This window comes from Vidua chalybeata, chromosome 6 (genome assembly GCF_026979565.1).
Source record: "Vidua chalybeata isolate OUT-0048 chromosome 6, bVidCha1 merged haplotype, whole genome shotgun sequence".
NCBI classification, from domain to species: domain Eukaryota; kingdom Metazoa; phylum Chordata; class Aves; order Passeriformes; family Viduidae; genus Vidua; species Vidua chalybeata.
In genome coordinates this window covers 36,437,221-36,461,496 of record NC_071535.1, presented here as the reverse complement: position 1 = coordinate 36,461,496, position 24,276 = coordinate 36,437,221, and the positions used below count along the sequence as shown (strand labels likewise).

The window sequence follows — 24,276 nt, the reverse complement described above, 5'->3', positions numbered from 1 at the left end:
CAGTAAGCAACAGAGATATTGGACATGCAAGCCTGGAAACTCATGTTGAAAACAAAGTCCATAAATTCTCAATTCTCTTCTCTCTCAGGACACACCACCTCAGAACCTATCTGTTCTTTAAAGCTGTACTTCATCAGGTGTAGAAGGGAAGATGAAAAGGAAAGGTTTTTATTTGCATGAGAAGATTATTGCCAAACCTCCATCAACAAAGTATACTGAAGCATGAACTTTATAACCATCAATGAAGTATACTGAAGCATGAACTTTAATCATTTATGCCATTTATATCCAATGTTTCATAAACTTTTACAAATTGACATTCATATGCACCCCTGAGTAGTTCTTAATAAAAGTTTGGATTTGAACTACCCTGTGTGCAATGATGAATGATTACTTTCAAACACCTCATATTTAATCATACTATTATGACTTGTTTCACGCTGTCAGTCCCACTCCTTTTAAGTTACCAGATATTTATCACTAAACTCATACATGCTTTCCCTACAACACATTTTTAGATATTTGCTTATGAGGAAGGCAGCTGAGCAACTCTGTAGTCAGTCACACTTCATCCCCAGAAACACTTCTGTCAAGTATAAAGAGGCAGCAGGGCAGCTACACACCTGGGACAGAGCCCTTCGCCCTAACGAAGCTGTTCTACAGCAGGGCATCAAAGCATTAGGGAATGCTCACAAGGCAAAGCGAAGCGCATGCCCGCCCCAAGGCGAGATGCCCGCTGCCGCAGCCCCTCCCGGCCGGGCTCGCCCTGCTGCCCTCCACAGGTCGCCCACTCCGCCAGAGCCGGAGCAACACACATCGCCCCCGGCCGCCACCGCTGCCACAGCTCTCCCCAAGCCCTCTGCTCCGTACAGCCCCCGTACTCACGGATCGCACCCCTCTCCAGGGCAGCAGCCCGGCAGCCCATTCCTCTGTGGGACCGAGGAGGCCCGGCCACCACCGCCCTGGGACCGGCTGCCCGCACGGCGCCCGCACCGGGCCCAGCCCGCAAGACCGCGCGCGGTTTGGCGGGGGCACAGCGCAGCCCACCAATGGGCCGGCGGGAAGGCGGCCGCGCGGCACGCTGGGGGGCACGCCTGCGTGCCCGCGGGGCCTGCCGGGAAATGCAGTCCTGGCGCCCGTGGACAGCCGACAGGCGAACCAACTTAATGGCGAGGGCACCAGCACCGGCCAGCTGGGGGCATTTACCAACAGATAATGATAATAGAGGTTATTGTTGTGTGTAAATACAGCGCTTTAAACACGCATAGCGCTACGTGTTACCGCTCTACAAATCAGACGCTGCAGACGGCGGGTACCTCAGCAGCGAGACGCTGTGGACATCACGCTGGCCAGGGCGGCTGCGCCTGGGAAATCTGCTCCAGGGACGATTTTTAGGGCAGGAGGAGAAGGGCGCGGGCTGTGCACTGTGCAGTAAGCCTTACTCCACTGGGACCTTTCACGAGGCCAAAGTCCACAGGGACTTGGAGCATCCCCAGATGCTGAGAGAGACGAGGAAAACCAAGACCCACCTCTGAGATCCCAGAAGCAGTTTCACTGGAAGAGAGGACTTTAGGAGGCACGTTAGCTGATGCAGGCCCTGATGCTGTGAAAGCTACCGGCTGTGCTTACAGCCCTACAGCAGGTGCGGGATCTGACAGCAGCCTCAGAGAAGAACTTACCCACGCCTGAGAAGGAATATACCTCAGGAAAGGCTGCGCGGTTCAGCTGCAAAGGATGATTGCGGTGATTACGAACAGCAGCTTTCCCTTTCTGCCCTCCTTCTCTCCACTGGTGACAGAAGGGGGCTGACACTCATCGTCCTAGTAGTAACTGGAGAAAAACCCCACCGATACAAATAGGGCCACTGCTGTACTGCACTGTTTGCTGCCGCAGCTCCGGTCGGCAGGGCCGGACCGCGGGCCACCACACGGGCAGCGTACACCCGGCACTGACACCCCGCACGCCCCACACTTCAAGGGGGAGGGAAGTAGGCGCAGCAGCCCCCGCGTGGCGGCACACTGGGTGTGCACAGGCCGGCGTTCCCGCCCTCTGCCGTGCGAGGGCGCCGGGGGCGGCTCCTCCTTCCCGCCGCCACACTGGGAGTCGTGGATGAGCGGGGCGGGGCCGGCGCCGCTTCCGGGGCCGGCGGTGACGCGCGGGGGCCGGCGCTCGGCAGCGGGGACGGGCGGGACATGGGAGCTTAAAGGGGTGGCCCGGCCCGGCGTGAGGGAGCGGCGGTGGCTGTGGCGGTGCCGGTAGGTGTGTGACGGGTGGGTTTTGGCAGCTTGCAGTGCCCCGGGTAAGGCGGCAGGCTGTCAGTTCCGGTCCGTGTCCTCCTCCGTGCCGCGTCGCGCCCTGCGCGGGGCGGGCTGTGGCTGCCCGGGGCCTCTGTGGGGCGAGGCGGGCCTGGCCCTGTGCGGTTGCCGTCCTGTATCGGCTGTGCGGGGAAAGGGGTTGGCCGGGAATCCGGGCCCAGGTCCTCCGAGCCCCCGCTCAGCCGTGTGCTGCGCCCGCCCCCCGTGTGCGGGGAGGCCTCGTGGGCTCGCCCCTACAGGCGGTGGCAATGCCGTGTCCAGGTGGTTTTTGTTTGCTTGGTGGGAGCCCGTGAATTGCGCTGTTAGTAGCGTCCAGGAGAAAACCCACCTCTTGTTGCTTCTTATTTAGCTTATGTATTGTGTCTGCTGCCTTTACAGACTAATCTGTAAAATGCTGTAATGTTAATGTAGTAAACAATAAGAATCGAAATGTTTCTTGTGCTTCTTTCACTTGTACGTCTCGATGCCCTTGGTCCTTCTGGGAAGATACTAATGAGTCAGCTTTATTTTTCGCTTTTTTTCCCTTTTTTCTCTTTCTGTTTCACTTAATGTGAAGTCAGCACATGACTTGACACTCTAAGTAAACGATCTAAAGGAACTTTGGAAATTTATTATGCAACTTCTCTAACTATTTGCCTAACTTTTTTTTGTTGTTGTTCCCTTAGAAAGGGTACTAGATGCTCAGTGTTTAGAACTAAGGGTGTTGTTTTATTTTCCCTTCATAAACAAACATGATTCTGTGCTGTAGAGGGAACAGCTATGTAGGAAGGTGTTTAGGGACAAAGGAAAAGCCACTTGTGTTATCAATTGCTTGCTTGATTGATCTAATTGAGCACTTAATTGCTTACTGGCCGTCTAGTAGCTAGTCTATATGCCTGCCCTCCTCTGCTCTGCAGTTTTTGAAGTAGGTTATTATATAGTAGTTTGTGTCTTTAGGAGAAATGGAATCTCTTCCTGTCATTAAGTGGATACTGTGAATTTGTATTGGCCAGTTTCTGATTTGGAGGAGGTTTCATGAGGCGCTTTCAGGGGCAAAAATGAGTTGTTGAGGTGAGTGTAGAACTGAACACACTGCACAGAGGAGGTGGCATTGGTAGCGCCTATTTGTGCTATCACCTCTGTGCAGTGTGTTCAGGAAGCTGATAAGGGAAAGCAGGAAGCATGCAGAGTACTGTCTTGGTCGTGGGCCCCGGCCTCTTCCTCCAGGGCCACAGATGCTTTATTCATATATCTTGTAGACATAATCATCTGGAGGTGTACATTCTGGTGCTGATACCTTGTGCCATCCTGCATTAGCTGGACTGAATTTCAGTCAACTAGCAAGTAGGATAGCTGTTTGTGTTAAGGAAGGGTTTTAAAAGAAACAAGTTTTCTGTATTAGTGATATGAAGAATTTGGGAGAATAAAAAACCTCCATCACTAAACACAAAGCTGTCTAATTTTGATCTTTGTAAGCATGCACAGGAAATTAATACTTAACATTCACATATCTAAGACTATTGTTTCATTATCTTTTCCATCTTTTGGGGAAGGCAACAGCTCTCTTTACAAGAGAAGGAACCGAGAGCATCCGCAATCACCTGAGGCTGCACCAATTTACTGACAGCTAAAAATACAGCTCATGAGATATTGACTTCCAGTCAGTTGCTGCAACAGCTGGGTTGTATCACCAGCTAGTTCCTATCTTTGTGGTAAGAAGGCATAGACTGTATTTCTCAATCATACTTGTAGATGCACTGGATAGGCTATTTCCTTCTTCCCCCCAGTTTACAAGTCATCAGTGAAGGAGGAAGAGAAGTTTGTGGTATTGATTAGAAGCATAACTTCACAGGAAAAGGGATATGTGCAAACAGAGGACCTTCAGATGGTGAATAAAGAAGTAATTTATGGTCTGTAGCAAATGTAATGGATATAGCCATTTCTGAATTGCATTCAAAATTCTGAAAGGCATTCAGTCTGTCAGAGGTACAAAACTACTGCTTGTCATCCAGAGATGCAGAACAAAAATCTTATTCAGGGTGGGTTTGTGAAAGTGCCAGCAATCAAAACAATATGATCTGGTGCAAGTAGACCTGTCTGACTTTAGAAAACTTGTCACTTTTGTTAGCCTCTCCCTGTCCAGATGTGGATAGTGTAACTGGAGTTGAACAAGAACTTTATCAGGCCTTGTGACACCCTGCAGTTAATTTAAATTTATAAAGATCAGTAAGGCTTTTGAGTACTTTGAACAGCACAGCCTTAATATGCTGTGACTGTCATAAAGCAAGGAATTACGTTTTCTTTTTTCCTGGAGAAAATAAGCATTAGAATTGCTTCTCAGCTAAGTGCTGAAGAAAAGCATATTCAGGTCATGTAACTTGCCTACTATAGCCTTCATTACCATGGAAGTGCCTTATATATATATATATATATATATATATATATATATATATGTGCCTTTATATATATAAGTCCCAGAAGATTACTGGCATTGAAAAAAACCTTGAAAATGCTGTGCAAAGTCACTGTTTTAATGACTTTTTAAACTTGTTTGCATTGGAAGCTTAGTGTGTTGGTATAAATAGCTGGATTACAGTTGGCAAGTAATTCTGAATGAAAATGAAAACACTTGCAAGAAAAAACCCTTGGGGTGCAGTGGAGTATTTTAGGCCAATGAGAGAGACAAAAAAAAAAAAAAGAGTTCATGTTAATTTTTTACAGTGTGCCCTGGGAAGGTAGGTGGCAGAGATGATTATGTTGTTGCTGGCTGCATACAGCAATGCTTTAATCTTGAGGGTCTTTCCATTCAAATGTTTTTTTACCTCCCCACCAGAGTTTTTAATGTGCCTATTGTCAGGAAACCAGCCAGTGAACTGCTGTTGCATGAAGTGATACTTCCATAGCTTTCTGATCACAAGCTGGTATTTAAACTTGGGGACATGGTCAGTCATGTCACCATGGGTGTTCCTAAAGCTGAATTTGCTCTTCTCACACTATGAAAGTTCTGCCTTGGCAGATGTTAGCTTCCAGTTCAGTAGCTGGGGTTGGGACAGAACTCAGTGCTTGGGACTGATCCACCACAAGTGTGGCAATGTGAGCAATGCTTTTCCCAAGCCAAAATTTGCACTGTAGGCTCACAGGATCACCCTCCTGCTAATAGAGACCTAGCCATAGCTCCCATCAGTCTGTCACCTTCCAGCTTTTTCAAGTTAGACAAAGAACCCACTAAAATGCTTCCGCTGCTCTGTGAGTGTTGATTAACAAAATCAAGATCTCTAAGCCAGTGATGCTTTGAATGAATCATGATAAAATCACCCCAAAAATGCTTGTTATGTCCCTCATTATTTTGCAATAACCTTTGCTTTGTCTTTTCAGTCCTTTCCAACCTAACAACATCACATAGGAGAGTTAATAGAAAGGTTTTCAGGGTTTTTGGAGCCATGACTAAATGGATAGTAAGTGGAAACAAGGCTGTGCAGACATAAGTTTGTTTCCTCTACTCCAGGAGATAGAAGTAATTTAAGCTTAATCCATCCTCAACTGGTTTGGGTAGCAGTGTCATAGTTATGATATGTATTATGGTGATGAACTTACAGGATGGCTTAGCCCAACAGGAGTAGTCTTGTGAAGAGATCTAAAGCTTTAGGTTGGAATTGGAATTTCAAAGAACTCTTTCCATTTTGCACAATCTCCCAAATAAAGCATGGCAGTAAAAATCAGTAAAAATTTGCTGGCTGTGTGTTTATTTCCTTGCTGCTTTGGTTTCTCAATGAATCTTTTTATAAGGCAGTCATAGTTAAGGTAATGAATGTGTTGTAATCTGTTTCCTAGTAGAAAAGTTTAATGAGCCCGGTTACCTCAAGAAAATACATTTTTGTAGCAAGTTTAGTTTTGCATACTCTGCAGGTATCAGGCCTTCCTATGAAAGGGGCAGAAGGGGAGTTGAACTGAAATGTGTTTAACTGAGCAAATACTGCAGAAAACTGATAAAAGAAAGTAAACAAAGTTGACATCACATCCTTCCTTAAAGGAGTACTGCTTTGTCTTAAGGTACCTTAGATTCTTGTTTAAAGCTTGCCCATCTGGAAAGAAAATTAAAAATAGCAGAATATTGTTATAATTATGAAATACCTTTGTAGGCTGCTGTCTTTTTCTTTTTTTTTTTTACTTTGGTTATTTTGTGGCTAGGATTTTTTAAATGGTAGGAGAGGGAAGGTGAAGAAAATAGACATTGAGCATCAATGTTAAAATAAATGCTTGCCTTAGCAAATATTATTATGATAACAAATGTTATCATAGCCATATCAAGCTTTTTCTCTCTGTATATTTTGTCTTTATTGAGTAATCTTAGTGCCTTATAAGTAATTTGTCATGCCATTAACATTGAAGCTAGATACCTCAAAGGATCTAGTTTCTAGGATCTTCATGATTGTTAGGCAGAAAGATGGGTAAACGAGTATCCTTTCGGTATGCATGTATACTGTGTTCTGTTGGAACAGCTGAGTTGCTTCAATACTAATGGCCTCATCTGGACTGTTAAAATTTCTTTTGAGGTATCTTGCATGAAAGGCACCTGCTATCTTCAGCTATTCCACTTAGGCCTGCAACTATTGTGTGTGTATTTACATCTTCAGAAACAGCCTATTTTGGAAATGTTTTGTTTGTTTTAAATTAGTGTTGTGTACTTTATTTAATGTTTTTAAACTGCTGTGTGGTGGGAAATTTTTAGTCCCTACAGAGTGTGTTTTTCTCTTCTGCCTTAAGACACTAATTGCCACTGCAGAGCTACTGTATGGGTTGTGTCTGTGCTTACAAAAGCAATGCTGCAAACTAACGGGAATAGAACTATGGGTTTTTTGAGTCTAATGCATTTGGCTTGGATATTCAACTTTAAACAGATGTTATAATCACTAATTTGAAGAGCATGCTTTCTTATGCCTGCCTTAATAAGGAAATCTTGATATGTCTTGTTTTACATACTCTAATGGCAATGTCTGAAAAGTGAAGGTGCATAAGCTTGCCAGGAAGTCTAGAGAAAGAAAGAAAAAAGTGCTCTGTCACTTTTCAGTGACATAAGACCTCAAGAAATTATCAGAAAAATTCAGCAAATAGCTGAACCCTTTATCTATGATAAAAGGTTTTCAGAACACTTCTCTTAACCAGGTGTTCTGAATGGTTTTGCTCACACAGGTAATTTATCCCTGCAATTATATGAGCCATCACTTTAAATTATGATTTCATCTCACAAGACGCAAAGCACTACAGGTGTCCAAATATAAGCATCGGAAGATAAGCAAGTGCATAACTCAGCTTTGAAGAATCCTGGAAGTAACCTTTTTTCTCCACTGTCTTGGAAGGCTTTTTCCTCCACATCTTGAAGCTGTATTTCTTTATTGTTAGGTCAAGTTATAAACAGTTTCAAGACCAAATACTATTAATTTAGGGCAAAAGTGAGTGGAATGCTGTGCATTTCTATAGAACTTCTTGCTGGCTGGCACTGGAGCTTCTCAGGAAGATGTGAGCAAGCTAGGGGAACGCAAAGCCTGTCTGTCAGCTGTTGGAACTGGTTTGCTGATGACAGAAAGCTGGGAGGGAGTGGCTGATACCCCAGAGGGCTGTGCAGCCCTTGAGAAGGACCTCAACACGCTGGAGAGGTGGGCAGGGAAGAACTGTCTGAAATCCAGCCAGGGCAAATGCAGGGTCCTGCACCTGGGAAGAATAACCCCAGGCACCAGCACAGGCTGGGGGCCGACCTGCTGGAGAGCAGCTCTGCCAGGAGGGACCTGGGGCTTCTGGCGGGCAACAACTGAGCCAGCAGTGCCCTTGTGGCCAAGAGGGGCAGTGGGATCCTGAAGTTCACCAGGAAGAGCATTGCCAGCAGGGCCAGGGGGGTGATCCTGCCCCTCTGCTCAGCCCTGGTGAGGGCATATCTGGAGTGCTGTGTCCAGTTCTGGGCTCCTCAGTACAAGAGAGACATGGAGCTCCTGGAGTGGGGCCAGCAAAGGGCTCCAAAGATAATTAAGAGACTGGAGCATCTCTCTTATGAGGAAAGGCTGAGGAGGCTGGGCCTGCTCAGCCTTGAGAAGAGACAACTGAGAGGGGACCTCATCAGTGTCTACCAATGTCTCAAAGGAGGGTGTCAGAGGATGGAGCCAGGCTCTGTGCAGTGATGTCGAGCAACAGGACAAGAGGCAAAGGGCAGAAACTGATGCACAGGAGCTTCCACCTGAAAAGGCTTCTTTACTGTGCAAGTGACTGAGCACCAGAACAGGTTGCCCAGAGATGTTGCTTAATCTAATTCAGTGAAAATAGGTACTTTCCTCCCTGTCCCAGGTTTACTGGTCCTTAGGTGTGCAAATCAGCTTGAAGGGCATTCCCAAATTCAAAGCTGGGACTGTCTCAGATAAACCTTATGAAAGGAGCTTGAGTCTGTGAATGAAAAGATAATTCACTGATTATACACTGCAATTGGACTACTGAAAACAGTTATTTAGAGGCCTTGTGTGATATCATTTTTTTGAATGATATAAAAAACTAACTTGCATTGACATCGGCTTTAGAGAAATCTCCTAGAGCCATAGTCTTGGGCCATGCTAGGTGCTGAAGAACAAACCTGCTGAAATAGTCTTTAAATCTCGAACTTCAGCTGTAAGGGATTTAGGTGTCTTGATTTCAGTTCACCATCAGAGTTATGCACACTTCCTGTGAAGAGCTGTGGGGTAACAGCTGGACAAATCTGCATAAATTTACCCTCCTAGGAGCAATTACTTATGTTATATATTCTAAAATACTGATCTTGTAAAGGAAAATGAGTCAAGTCAAGCAGGATGTTTGGAATTATATCTCTGAGTAACATGAACTTAATTGCAAGCTACTCATGTGAAAGATCAAGGATTAGATGAAAATTAAGGGGAAAAATTTTGGAAGGAAAAATATCCTTATTTCTCAGCTTATGTGCTATTTTATTATATTTTTGTATAGCCTGTGAGTTCTGTTTTCCCATTGCTGGGAGTGCTGGCTTTATTACCATTCCTCCAACAAAAATGCAGACTCCTAGCCCTGAAAAACCTGTCTCTCGATAGGAATACATTTATTGATGGGATTGCTAATTCATCTTGTATTTTAGGCAAAATATATATCTTCTATTTTTAGCAAAAGGTACATCATGGTGTTTTGGGACTTCAGTTACGACCCTGTGCTTATTATGGGAAAGGTAGATTAGAAAATGTTTGCTACAGTTGCTGACATACCAGTTAAAACCTTTGTGGATCCTTTTGCATTTGAGGAATTCAGCATACAATAACAACCATTTCTAGAGTGTTACTTGGGGTCATTTGAGGTGGTGTTTTGTCTGTGAAAATGTTTCCCCCTTTTCTGGCTATTGAAATTCTGCAATGGAAAAAACACTTAAACTTTATACTAATAACTTAAATGTCTTAATTTATTTCTATTTATTTATTACTGGGCAAACTAATGTGTTTTTCCAGCATGGAGAAGTTTATTATTTTAAGACCTTATTTCCTGGTTTTTACCTAACTAATCATAGAATTTTTTCAAAAATGTTTAGGAAGCCAAATCTTGGGAAGAAAACTGCTTCATATACTGATTGTTCCTATAAGTCTTTTAGCACCTCAGTTAGGTCATATCAGATGAATAATTATTTTAGTGTCTTCTAGTCCTAATGAGATGCTTTACTATGCAGAATGAAATGTATAGGCTCTTATTCTTTGAATTGTCTTCTACTTTCAACTCAAAATACTGATGAAAGGATAATTCTGATGCTTACTTGGTATCTGTTATTACAGGGGGAAGGTTCTCTTTAACGTGATTACTTACAAGTAGTATTTCCTCATCATGGATGAGCTATCACCTGAAGAAATTCAGCTGAGGGCCAACCAGGTCACTGATGAGGTAAATATTATAGGAAGACATCTGGGATTACAGTATTTGTCTGACAAGATTAGAATACTTTTTAAAAACAAAGACAGGATAATGATTCTGCAAGGTTATAGCTGAAGTTTTAAATTTTCACTTTAGTTGGTGAATACTGGAGTGAAGACTACTCCTAAAAAATAAGAATTAATTTTAAAGTCACTTAACTGAGTACTGATCACTCAGTCCTGATTACTGGTATGATAGAATTTGGTTACCTACAGCATTGTTAATCATATTGATACTTCTTGTCTTTCTTATTTGACTAAAACTCATTTGAATATGTCATCTTCGATAAGACTTTCCAATGGGATAAGAAAAATAAAAGCAAGGACTAAAAACCAAGAAAAACTGATGTGCTGCCACTATGAGCATGTTGTGGCATGTATTAAATATAACGAGGTGATGAACCTTTTGTATAGTATTGCCTTACTACAATGAACTGACAGAGAAGACTTTCAGACACTGATGTATATATAAGTAATTAATGCACTCATTTTAAAATTCTCTTTCTAGTCTTTGGAAAGCACAAGGAGGATTCTTGGCTTGGCCATTGAGGTAAGAAAAAGTTTTTGAATTCTTTGGGTTTATTAAGTATAAAAAGTAGCATTAAGTATAAAAAGTATAAAGACTGTAATTTTAAACAGTTTTTTGTCTTTCACAAGGCACACACACTTCATCATTAGAAGTTGCTGCTTTAATTCAGTAGTAGCATTAGAATGACATAACCTTCATGATTTTCACATTCTGTCAGATTACAGAAGAATCAATATCCTTTTTGCCTGTTTTAAGCAAAAGGATCTGATCTCCAAATGCTACAGATTAGTTGTAAAATCTTCTGATGGTCAGTTGTGTCTTTGGCTGCTGCAAAATTTGCATTCATGACATCTTTCATCTGTATTTCAGCTCACTTGTCCATGAACATTGTGGAAATGTTTTGCTGCTGAGGACAGTAGGGCTCAGCTGGATGGGGTAGTAGAGTATGACTGCTCTTGGTTCAAACAAGTAATTCTGCATACATCTTCTTACAATCTGTTCATCAGTTTTAACTGATAAGAAAACTCTTAACACCCTTTTCCATGATTTGAATCAAATCTGTATTTTGGGTTTATCAAAGTGAAGCTGTGTGAGGAATCTACTCCTCTGCACCGTTCTGGCTTGCTGAAGATGCTGCTGTTATCAGTGAGGAATTTGAATCACTGTGGCCTGATGAATGCTTCACACACAAGTGTTAAGTACATATCATGAGCCAACATAATTTCTCTTGGTGTCATAGTTTGCTGATTGATTCTATGCTGCCAGTTTACAGTAAAGCACGGATGCAACTTGCGTGCTAGATTCAAGACTGAGCCAGCAAAGAGCTCTGCTGTAGTATATTCCTCACTGCTAAATTCTTAGAAATTATTTTGCAGGCTTTGTTTTGTTTGCTTTCATTCTGGCTCCTAGGACCAAAGGCCTTGTAAAGCCCTTTTGAAGGATGTAGGGATGAATGAACCAAATGCTAGTTCTCAAAATGAAGCACAGCTAGGTTTACTTTCTAGCTAGACATTGTCACAGTTCAATCTGAGTTATTACAAAAGTTTTATCATCTTGTTGTAATGTAAGAAAAACCTAACAAAAATGCCGTAAAAACTACCCTAATTGAGATAGTGTAACAGGTAAGGTGCTTATCAGCCTAACTTAGCTTGTAATTTGAGACTTCTAATAGCTTTACTACAGAAGTTATTTCAAGTATAGTGTTTTATTATCAACTTGGTTGGATTATCAAAGTTACTATGCAGACCTTCTGATTTTGCACTGCAGTCTCATTTTATATCTGCGGCTAAATTTCTTTCTGCAGTCCCAGGATGTTGGCATCAAAACTATTACTATGCTGGATGAGCAAGGAGGTAAGTTCTTCCCTAACACTAAAAAACAGTATTAGAATGTAATGAGTGTAAGAAAAGAACAATCATAGAAGAGTTGTTGCTGAAATTAAAGGCTTATTTGAAAGTGTAGTATTTAAAAGAAGTTTTAAAGTAGTTGAGAGGTAATAATAGTTACAATGTAATACAGCTCTGCTACAGAAGCGGGTTTTTTCCACTATGCCATGAATGTAACTAGCTGCATTTATTCAAAAAGTAGTAACAGAAATGCTGCACTACAGATGGGGAAGATATTTGCAAAATAGTAACTAAAATCTCTCATTGAATGTCTTTCTTAAAAAAAAATCCTAGAAGGCAGGAAAGAAAAAAAGTCAATCTTCATATAAAGATAGAACTGAAACTTGTTCCTGCTATAAAGAAATGTTAACTTTCCCCACCTCCCCCAATCCATATTTAGTCAGGTTAATTGTTTCTCTTCTAGAACAACTAAATCGTATAGAAGAAGGTATGGACCAGATAAATAAGGATATGAGAGAAGCTGAGAAGACACTGACAGAGCTCAACAAATGTTGTGGGCTCTGTGTCTGTCCTTGTAACAGGTCAGTTATATTGGTACTTGGGTCTGGAGTCTAGAATATTCCCAATATCTACTGTATGAGGAAATATTAACTAATAAAAGAGCTAATTAAAAAATGCTGAATCTCTACCAAGGTTGATTGCTTTGGTTTGCAGACCTGCATCCTTTTAAAATTGTATGAGAGTAACTGAAGCTTACTTGTATCTAACCATACATTGTGCCCCTTTTACTGTAAATATAGCATCCTGCACAGTTGTGTCCTAATCTCTTTAAGGCTTCTATTTAGTATCAGACTATCAATGTCCATGCAGATGAGACCAAACTGGACTGCAAATAGCTATATGTGTCTGTGTGTTAGAAATTTGATTCCAGAAATCATTTCTTCATACTTTTGTACTAATTTAAAAGCAAGACAACTTATTCATGCTTTAGGGAAGGTGAGAATAGGAGAACAGAGCAGACACTGGTGTTAAAGCTTTAATCTTTTCACTAGTAACTACATAAATTCTTGCAGACCTGCTTCACAGTACCTTTATAACATCAGTGTTAAGGCTGCCATATCTAAGACAGTTGAGTAATCTAATCTTTAGTATGGCACTTGATTTGTACTTTTAAACAAGTAAACAGCCTGAACAATGTCAGAATTATTTTTTGATCGTGTCCTAGCTTTAGCTTTAAGCAGTAAATTACCAAATTGTTTGTGTTAATTGCATGTGATCATAGCTCTTCCAAATGAAGGGAGCATAAATTGAGCATGGTGACTGAAGTGAATAGTGTGTGCATTTGTTGGTTTTTGCTCTCTAGCATGAGCAAAATCATTCAATGGAGAAGTAGCAGAAGTTTAGGTGAAAATTCCTTGGAGTAGCTGAATATACTTAACCAACAGAATAGTACTTTTGAGTCATTTAGGATAGATATGAATGTGACTTCTAAGGCTGAAAGTCTTAGTGCTTTAGTCCCTGAAAATGCAGATGTCCTGATTTCTGGATAGGTGTGCTTACTGTTCTATATTAGTTGGCTCAAGCTGGTGGACTTTGAGCATTTTGACACACTCAGTCTGTTTTCTGTAGCTGATAGTCTTATTTCATTGAAGCTAAGCAGCTTATTGACACTGAGCAACCTCATAATCTGTGAACTCTTGTGGCACTCCAAGTACACAGATAATAAGGACAGAAACAGTTGTGTACCAAACTGGACAGTAATATACAGAAAAAAATGGGCAAGTCGAGGGCAGCAAAGAAAGAGTGAGTGTCTTTCATATATCTACTGGTACACCAACCCTTTTTTCAATGTCAGATTTGTCAACCAGTTACCTCCACAGCTTTTCATATTTTTCATAAAAGCATAAAGCTAAATAAGCTAAATCAGAACACTTGCCGAGTTATTGGGGGTTTTGTAAAATTTCTCCCAGGTTTAATTTATTTATAAAAGCTTTGTGAAAACAAAAAATATTGGCAGTTCTGTTATACAATCTATGTACTATTAACAATTTACCTTTTTGTTGATCTTTACTACTTTCTTCTCCATTCTCTCCTAACACTGATGCTTGCTTTCTAAAAACGAAGACTAGGATAAGAAGCTGTATTGACTTAAACTGGTGAAAGTGGATTTTAGGACAAGGTCAGTGTTAGTAGTGCAGATGCATATTTAACCAGCTGTCTGAAGTGATGTTTGTTGCATTTGTGCTTGCATGTGCATGATGTCTGTCTGCATGTGGTTCTCCTTGTGATTGTGATGTTTTGTAATACTGACATGAATAGAAAACGTCCATTACTACAGAGTATTATTAGCTGTGGAAATGGTGAGCAGCTGCTTGAGCCATTGCTGGTTTGACAGGTTGTGTAAATTGCCTTAATTTTGCAGAAATGAAACTTGAGAAATGTGAATGTATAGCAATTTGAAAAACAGCTCTTAAAAGCAGCTGGTGAGAACTTTTCTTCTTAACTGTGTATATTTTGAACAATAATTCTTTCTGGCTGTCTACTTGACAGGTGCAACTAGTCTTCAGGCCACTTCTTTTTTGTTAATAAAGTCCTCACAGTTGCCTCTGGCACCGAAGACTTTGATCCTCCAGAAGCAAATCATACAAAGATCTCTTCTGGTTATGGCTTTAGTATAAATGAGATTAAAATATAATGCTCAATCTAGTTGCAGTAAACGTAGAGATCTTTAGGCCTGTGTGTGTACAAGGAGCTAGAATTGACTAGTTTAGGTTTCTTCAGGGTATTTTGGGTGCAATATTTCCATTATTAATGGATAAATTATTCTATTTTTCCCCTCAATATATTCATTCTAGATTATGTCTCATAGGTCAGATCCTACAAGAAGTAATATCCCATCTTGAATACATAAACACCAGTAGAATGAAGGGGAATATTTGTTCATTACAGCTAATTCCACAACTGTTCAAACATGTAACATCCAGGTTACTGAAAGGCACCATATTTCTAGAAATTGACTGCCTGTCATTGCAAAGTTAGATGTATTGAGACACTACAGATTTCCCTTCAGAGGTGTCTAAAGAAGCAGAAAAATGGCAGTGTCTGGATTATCTAGTTTAAACCTGAAAATGCCACAAAGCAAGGTGAATGTGAGAATATTCTCAAAATAAGTTTGTCATGATTCATGAGAACAGACCTCAATTTAGATAAGTTTATTTTGTTAGGTTTTCTTTCCCTCATGCTTTTGTGGTTCTGTGATTCTTGAGATTGCTTTGTGTCAGTATGCTTTCTTTATTTTTTTTTTCTCCTATGAATTACATGGAAAAATTATAATGGTAAGTGGTTTATTGATTTAATGGAGTTAGTACAATTAAGTTGCAGAATGAAAGAGCTACTTAAACATGATTACTGTTTGTTCATAATCAAAGTTAACATGAGAAACATTAACTTCTGTTGCCAAGTATTTTTTTTTAATATTTGATAAAAAAATAGTAGCAATTAACGGTTTTCTTGTTTGTTTGAGGGAGTTTTTGCATTCATCCTCATTTCTTCCTGGAAGGTAACTAATCTTGTCTCTAGAATAATTCCTGTTATAAGTGCAAGTCTATTTTATGACAGGGTAAGCTTTCCTGTGACTGTCATAAGCTTCTGTCCTCTGATAAAGTATTGCTTTAAGCAAATTACTGTTCTTTTGTTAAAGCTTAAGACTAAAGTAATTACTATCCTTAGAGTAACTCAGTTGTGTTTGTACTATCAAGATACAAGAACTTGTATTATATAGACAAAGTTTTAGCTGTACAAAATGTAATCTCTTTAGGGCACAAGACAAATGGTTCTGAAAATTCTGGATTAATACTGAATTTCAGTCAGGAAGCCATATTTCTGATGTAGTGGTTCAGATTTTTTATTTTTATGGTGTAGGGCAAAGAACTTTGAGGCCAGCAAAGCATACAGAGCAACCTGGGGAGATGGAACAGAGAACTCAGCAGATCATGTGATATCCATGCAACCAAGAAGTATAAATCAGCAGCAGCCTCAGACTTCTGGAAGACCAAGTGGTGGATATATTACAAGGTTTACTAGTTCATATTCCTCAATCTCAAATGCACAAATCCTGTTACTAGTTATCCGCTTCTTTCAGATGCATTTTAGGTCAAGTTGTTAAATAGAAAATTTTACTTTTGTTTGGAGGAATTGTTGTGTCTTAGAGAGGAGATGGCAGACACCTTCAGTATTGTGGTGCTCATCCTACACTTTTTTTTTTAGTGTAGCGGTGGTATGGTCAGTCTGTTTCTGGATGTGAGAACTATAAGGCTTAGTATTCAGTTATTGAGGGGACTTAAAAATATCAAGGTCTATTACTGTCATAAAGTATATTCGAGAGAAGCTCACATCTTAAACTTCAGGTAACTATTTTAATTTTTAAGGCTATTTTTGAAGCAGTGGCTAGCTTAGCACTCTTTTTTTGGTGAATGCTTGCTTGAAATACAGGGAGTTTTAAAAAGGGGAAAAACATACCTTAGTTTGAATGCATAGTGCAACAGTCAAGTTCTACTATAGTAAATCTACGCTAGATAAAAGCAAGTTCTTGATTCTTGAAACATGGTCTTAATTATTTGAACAGGATAACCAATGATGCCAGAGAAGATGAAATGGATGAAAATCTTGCTCAAGTTGGAAACATTCTTGGGAATTTGAAAAACATGGCTTTGGATATGGGCAATGAGATTGATGCCCAGAATAAGCAAATAGACCGGATAAATATAAAGGTAAATGTCAAAGGTGTTCTCTGCTCTCAATTCAAAGGTTGTAACTCAGAGGTTATTAGGAATGTGCTCACTGTATTTGCAGCAAATATGTAGTAAGGTTATGCCATCCTCTAGGTTGCAGTGATTGAACGAGAGATACACCTTGATACATATAGGGTATATAGCTTAAAATTCAAATGCTTGAGTGCCAGGAAACCTAAATATACAGCACAGATTACTACTTACTCTGAAAATTAATAAACTTCATGGGATCAAAAGTACAAACATTCACTGGAGGTATACCTGGGGGATTGTGGATTGCAGGAAATTTTTTTCTTGTGGTAGGGAATAGGTATTTTTAACAATAGCAAGGTGCGGCGTGGGTTTAACAGCAAGGGTTTTCTGGAATTCCTAGAAAGTCACTATAATGAATGTAAAGTAAAACACAAGTTAGTCATTGCCCTAATTCTTGTGGACAAATTAATATTGGACCTGGGGAGACTTTGGAATAATGGAGTTTGTAGGTGCACGGGAAATGGTCTGCACATTAAGTTAGTTATTGTAACTTCCTTTTTTATATAGAATTTTATTACTTAAGTGTTATTTTCTCCGAACAGATTAACCAAATATAAATATGTTTTGGAGAGGTTTCTTTCAAAGGGCAGCTTAATGAGAATGCTAAGTCTATTTTAGAAATGTCCATATTCTGAAATGAGTAGAAGTTATTTTAAGGCATCCTGGTTGAGGAAAGGAAAAAAAAAACCTTTAATGAATAGCATATATTAAAGATTTCAAAAGTAGAAGTGAATATTGATTACTGTGTAATTATAGTATTAAGACAAAATGGGATTTTAAAAATATCACTGCAATGTTGCAGTAGGGTTAAAAGCAAGAGGAACAGAATTCCTCTGGTTTGACAAAAATGCTGGTTGCACCTGTGTCAGCAGCTCAATTTTGTCTAGTAATTTAGTATTGATAAGGCAAATCAACATGATTATATGGAGGATAACTTAACTGTTCCCTGAAACTGCACATCTGATTACCATGTTAAAAAAGTCAGACAGTTTGAAGTACACTAGAAAATTTCTTGGAGTTTAAAATGAGGTGTGAAATTCTTATAACTTATAAAACAGACTGAAAACTGCCTGGTCAAATAAACTGCAAGTGGGAATTACTGTTTTTAGTTATAGTGTTTCCAGTAAATTCAAGCATCTCTTTTGGCCTGATGCTTTTTTGGTTTAGCAATTTGAATAAATCTCGCTGATCAAGTCTTACTAATTATTAAAATACGGTGTATACAAGTTAGAATTGCTTTGCAGACCAGAATAATAATGAAAGTTCAATTCCTGGCTTTGAGACTGGCAACTTGTCTCAGGGTATTTAAATTAATCCTTCTATGCTGATAACTTCTTAAATGTAGTGAACAGTATGGAAACCAAACCAAATGTTGTCTGTAAATCTCCAAACAATATCATGTAAAGAAACAAAGAGCAGTACAAAGCTTAACTTCAGAATATAATTGATTCTTCTATTTTTTTAAGAATTCTGACTCACCTGGGAAACAGACTTGACTGGGTGACTTTTGGTAGTATTATGCAAGACTCCTAGTCTGAAGAAACCCATAATGAAACTTACATTACTGGATTTTTCTTAGAAGAAGATCTAGTAACGAGATTAGTGTTTCCAAAGTGTTGCTAACAGATTAGAGTCTCCCTTTTCTATAGTAGGCTTTTGTCCCTCCCCTCCCCTTGACCTGAAAGGCAGGAAGGAGGGAATGGGAGGTTAGGACTTGAACTGCAAGTGTGCTTTGCCCAGCCCATTTCAAGACATGGGTGTGAAATGGCTAATACTTGGCACAGGTTGAGGTGAGGGCGGAGGCTGGTTTTGTGCATATAACACTTCCTGCACATTGCCCACAGCACACTGCATAACTGGGGAATTACTTACAAACTCCTTATCATACCTTTCAGTAAAACTATATTTTGACATTTGTTCAACCTAGATACTGTGACCTGACTTTTCATGCTTTAAACAATAATACAATCTAAAGCTTGTTTTTAAAATACCATATTGTTAAAGCACTAGTACATTGGAGGGGATGCGAATGAAAACTATGGATTTGTGTTAAGCAAAATAAATCTTACTTCATGCTCATAGGCCTAGTTTTGACTATTACTTCTAGTTCAGAGCAATCTTGTTGCTCTGTAGAGGTTCATAAGATGTCTAAACACTGTGAGAGAATTTTTATTCCCTTGTTTTGTTAACATGCTTTCTGACCAGCTGAGGCAAGCTGCTGTGTTTTGAAAGTCGGATAAAGAGTAAAAAAATTTTTTCTTGTTTTTTTTTTGCCAATATTGACAGCATATGCTGTCTAGGGGAAAAAAATTACTTCCAGCATACAGAGGTTGCTCCCCTTCTCTCTACCACAATGATGATACCTTGTGATTCAGATGTTCATGTCAGTTTGAATTTTTAAAATGACCTGTGAATTTCTCTCTTTCAGGCCGATACAAACAGGGAACGCATTGAGCAAGCAAACATCAGAGCCAAGAAACTAATTGAAAATTAAAGCCTGCTGTCATTTTTCAATGACAGCCTCTCCAGCTGCAAGCCACCATATTCATGGATCTGTGAAACTTCTATTCTGAAATAAGAGGGGCTGGGACAAATGAAGCAGTACCCCTTCTGTAGGGATTAGTTTTCTTTCATTGCTTCATGTAAACATGGCCTTGACTCCAAGAAAGCAGCCAACTTCCTTCTACTCATCTGCCTTCACTTCCTTTAAACTGCTCAGGGCTAAAAGTGTTAGGGCTTTGAGAATCTTCTTGCATGTTTGATTCCTCTTCCCACGTTTTTTTTTTTTTTTTTTTTTTTTTTCTTTCCCCTGCAATGGAGATTCGGTCCTTAATTTAAGTTGAACAAGCAGGGTAAGCTGAATTCACAGTTGTGGAAAGTTGGAGAGGGCACTTTGCACTGTTTGAAATACCTCATAAGTTGAGTGTCTTCACTAAAATAGGGACTAGTGAACGTTGTCTGATTTGTATCTCTAGCATCTAACCATAGTTTTACAATCCAATCCACATGATTGGTTTGGAGTTGAATTTGTGGATCACAGAATTGAAGAGGCCCATTACTTACAGCTTGTGGGTTGAGGGCTTTAAAACACTTCCTAACCACATGAACTTTAAGGTAATGGTAGCCAGAGGGATATACATGTTTCCATTTCTTTACTGTAAATTGACATCAGTTTGGAGGCCATGACTAATCATGCTGCATTGTTCTGATAGTATTTGTTGTGTGTATATACACATCTGATCTAAGCCCCATGCACACAAGTAGAAGATAAAACTGTCTCCCTAAGGTATTTATTTGATGGAAAATTTTACACCCCTCATCTAAAAGCTAACTTTAAAGTGTTTGAATGAGGCATCTGAACTGGAAGAAAGAGAGTAGAAAAGCATGCAGTTTGCTTGCATCCCATATCTTATTCTTTTTTGGCCAGTTTTCACTGGAGTTCAGATTATACCTTTCTCCAGTGCAAAATAATGGTTGAGATCTGGTGCAGAGTTTGCTCTCAACAGTGACTTTGGGGGTGCTTCTAAAACCTACCAAAACCAGAGAAGCTTATTGTGAAACTTCTTTGTCAGAAGTCTGGAGGAAGCAGTAGCTATTTATGAACTGTATGCTAGTGCGAAATAAACTAGTTCTAAATAGATTCCTGACTGGTTTATTATTGCAGACTTTGGGACTGGCAATTGGAAATATTATATATCCAAGTTGCTTGCAAATAAAATGTTCTTACTCTGTTGCAGAATAGAGGAGTTTCTTACCAGGTGAAGTAAACCACTCTCCTGTGAAGAAAAACAGTTTGGTTTTACTGTAATATAAAAAGATTTTCTTGAAATCTTGATAATAATTAAATTCTAAGTGACTTAGATTATTTTAACTCCACCCAGCAATATATGATGCCTGTTTTAAAGTTGAAAATGATGCTTTGGACTAACCTGTGATACTCAGTGTTGGATGGCAAAAATCTTCAAACCAAATTGATTGGATGAATAATTAAAAGTAATAGCATTATGGGGTGCTTTTTTGAAGGACAGTCCACAAATGCCCTGTAGCCACTAATATTGAATCCCAGAGTCAGAGATGACACTAATCTGACAAAATGCAGGACAGTGTTTAAGTGTTCTATTTTATTTTTAGTAGAAACACAGTCAGTGTTACCAGTATATTTTAAGTTGGCTCCCAGGATAGCTTGATAGTTAAAGAAAAAAGAACCAAAACCAACAACCACATGCACAAAACCCCACAACAACCCACCAAACAAAAAAACCCCAAACAACTGACCAAAGAATGTGGCAGCTGCATGTAAAAATAGGCCAGTGGCAGTTTGCCTTATGTGAATAAGGTAAAGTCATTTTTAGGGGATTAGATACTTGAGTAGTGTGGGTTGGCTTCTCTCTAGCTTCCGGTAATTGTTGGCATGCTAATGAATTTCAAAAGCTCACTAGCTGCCCAACCCATTTATCTATCAGTAGATGAAGATAATGTGCTTAAAAATGCCAGTAGCAAAGAAGTACTTTTAAGAACATTGTAAACTTTGAACAGCCACCTGCACAGGGACTTTGTATGCCCTTTTTTCCTTCTTAAAAACTTCAGATTAACTTAAGGAATATTTGCTGCTAGTTGTGAAAGCAAAAGTATATGTTATTTAATTATGATTGTCTCCTGAACAGAAGATTGAAGTGGTTACCTTATTCTGCTTACACTGCAAGCCTGCTCTGTAGCATTTGGACATTCCAAACATTGGAATGTTCTTCTCCCTTGCTGTTGCAAGTTCTTGTCCTTGACTTGCCTAATCTCTAACAATAAATGAGCATGCTGGCTGATAAAATGCTGTGATTGGTATATCAAAACTGTAATATTGCAGTGAATACCACACAAAATGATTTCTGAGACTCTTGAGTATTATGAGTATCAATACTATTTTCTGATGCAGCAAGAGCCAAATCTGTGAAGGAGTTGGTGCCTTTATGTTAGTCGAAAACAGTTTGCTTCTTGGATGTCTTACTGTTGTCTATAGAACAAATGCTTAATTTCCATATCTATGGTATGAAATCGACACTTGTACATCTTTGTATGTCTAAATGCTATTAAGAATGAAGGTTTACAGTTTCTGCTTTTGATTGTTAAACTATATATTGTGCACAAAAAATACATACTTTTATAACTGAATGTGTTTTAAAACTATTTTATCTAGAAATGTCTTTGTTTAGTTTCCTGTCCTTGAAAAACTTGGCAGAACTAGTTGCTACTATGCAATTAGGAAGTTCCTCATCTATTTTTATTTCACAGAAATCCCAGTGTTAAAAAAAGAATAGGTGTGGTTGGGAGAGGAATATTGTGATCTTTAACACTCTGGTTTTGATCCCTGCATAATGCAGACTATGAACTGTGTCCACCTCTTCTTTGGAAGACCATGACATAAATGGCAGGATGATAAAGGAACAAAGTAAAATAACTTAAAACTTTCTAGTTAATATTGGTAGCAGATGCCTAGCAAATAATTAGTCCAGCAGATTAAATGATTTAACCTACTGCAAATGCAATTTTACTTGTGAGGCAATTAAAATTTTATTTTCTCTCCTGCCACAGCCTCAGATTCCCAAAACACTCTTAAGGGGGAAGGAGGTATGGGAGGAAATAGAGACTTTTGTTGACTTGCAACAGTTCTGAGCTGCAAGAGAGACTAGCATACCTGGGAATTGCTTGAAAGAAGTACTTCTAATATCCTATCTAGTACCTACTAGTAACTAGGAACAGCCTGCTTACATCACTATTATGAGGAGGCAGCACATGTCCTATGGGTATCACATTGTTTTTTTTCCTGCAATTTCAATTCTTCTGTTTCTTTTTTTTTTTTTTTTTCCTTTCTTTCCCGATTTTAGGTATTTCAAAGGGAATAATTTTGGCAAGTTTTGGTCTATTTCCCTACACCTAATTTCATCTCAGTACAATTGTTTGTAGTCACTCCATTTCAAATTTTCTGGATTTTTCAATTTCAGTTTTGATTGACCGTATCTCCTTTCTGGAATGTTTGTTCAACTCTGTCCTCTGATTTCATTCCTTTTCCACACTTTAAAGACAATAATTGGTAAATTCAAGCTAGTCTATTCCTTGATAAAAGGCAGCTTTTTAGCAGAGCAGTAACTGTACTATGAACTGCAGCATGCACTGCTTGTACAGCTACTTGCAGAACTTGCCTCTCTGAAGGCTGTATGGTGAAACAACTCACTGTTCACACCATACAATGACCTGCAGTTGCTAATTCACCTTTGCTGCGCTTGAAGCAATGCAGTGTCTAAATGCTGGTGGAACAGATGGACGAAATGTGTGTCTTACTGCAATGGAAAATTAGAGAGCAGGGGATGTAGGTCTGAAAAAAAATACACAAATTCTTTATATTGTTAACTAGGGTAATGTTCTACCTCAGTAATTTCAAAATGAAAAAGCTGCAAGTGCAATTGTGCATGAAAAAAAAATTGGTTTATAGCTTCATTTGTTGCAGGGTGGGGGTGATGAGAAGGGAAAACAGGAAGTCCTAATATAAAACTACTAATAGGCTAGAGTCCTGAAATGCCTAGAACAGCATTCTACTATGTGAGTATCTATTCTGCTGTGAGTTAAAACAGGCAAGGCATCAGCCAGCTATTTTTTCCTTGCAACAGAAATAAATCTTCCTCTGTTCTGGAACAAGATTAGTTAATTAGGACTAACTCAGTGCTTTCTCCATTTTGCTCTAAAAAAGCTTTGATAGCTGTCATAACTCCAAGGTAGCAAAGGAGGCTAACAATGAGCAATTGAAATGTTTCCAAATGTACTAGTGATCACAAAAAAAGAAATGTTGATTTACTGAAATTCTTCCCACAATTGTAAGATTTTTTTTGTAACAATGCTAACTCCATAATTTTCAACAGTTTTATCACATCTTCTTACACATTGTTGTTGAATAGAAAAGAACTCTGATACATACATGTCAAATGAGAGAAGGAGCATCTCTGAGCACAGATATTTTCAGTTAAAAATTGTAAAACTAAAATGTCACTGCAGCACAGTATTTCCAGATGTGTACATATTGACGATATTCACCTTCTTTGGTGAATGCAAAAAGGGAATCTGCTAATTTGTTCTGTTGATGTCTCATGCACAGCAAAGCTCTAGGAAAAAAAAGCTAGATTTAGGTATCAAGTAGAAGGAGCTAAAATTTAGAACAAGTGTGGAGGCTTTATTCACTACTCAATCTGCATGTCCTAATCTGTGGAATCTATTAGTATGAAGTTAAATAGATTTCTAACTATACAGGGCCTTGCATAATGGTAAGACATAAGTGTTCTTAAAGCACGTCCCTGGTTATGC

The 24,276-nt window shown here is 39.4% G+C and overlaps 2 protein-coding genes across 5 annotated transcripts in view; one reads left to right on the top strand and one right to left on the bottom strand.

Moving 5' to 3' along the window:
* The window catches only part of ZNF106 (zinc finger protein 106), a 40,798-nt gene extending 39,776 nt beyond the window's left edge, over positions 1-1,022 (bottom strand). Inside the window, exon 1 of the mRNA XM_053945803.1 lies at positions 886-1,022. The gene's annotated coding sequence lies outside the window, so the exon portion shown is untranslated. The remainder of the gene's footprint in view (positions 1-885) is intronic.
* Positions 1,023-2,177: 1,155 nt separating this feature from the next.
* On the top strand, positions 2,178-22,095 carry SNAP23 (synaptosome associated protein 23). 4 transcript variants are annotated; one of them, XM_053945815.1, is made up of 9 exons: positions 2,231-2,255; positions 3,848-4,006; positions 10,100-10,205; positions 10,743-10,784; positions 12,067-12,115; positions 12,573-12,690; positions 16,031-16,183; positions 16,734-16,878; positions 19,361-22,095. In XM_053945815.1, the coding sequence occupies exons 3-9, from the start codon at positions 10,149-10,151 to the stop codon at positions 19,424-19,426; spliced, it is 630 nt and encodes a 209-aa protein (XP_053801790.1). In that variant the 5' UTR covers positions 2,231-2,255; positions 3,848-4,006; positions 10,100-10,148; the 3' UTR covers positions 19,427-22,095. The 4 variants fall into 4 exon arrangements, with proteins under 4 accessions (XP_053801787.1, XP_053801790.1, XP_053801789.1 ...); XM_053945812.1 differs by lacking the exon at positions 3,848-4,006 and having other exon boundaries at positions 2,178-2,255; XM_053945814.1 differs by lacking the exon at positions 3,848-4,006 and having other exon boundaries at positions 2,238-2,259.
* Positions 22,096-24,276: the final 2,181 nt, after the last annotated feature.

Coding starts and splice junctions, on each gene's coding strand:
- SNAP23 (XM_053945812.1), top strand. CDS start 10,149: ATGGATGAGCTATCACCTGAAGAAATTCAGCTGAGGGCCAACCAGGTC. Junction 10,785..12,066: donor TTCTTGGCTTGGCCATTGAG/GTAAGAAAAAGT, acceptor TTCTTTCTGCAG/TCCCAGGATGTTGGCATCAA. Junction 16,184..16,733: donor AGTGGTGGATATATTACAAG/GTTTACTAGTTC, acceptor TTATTTGAACAG/GATAACCAATGATGCCAGAG.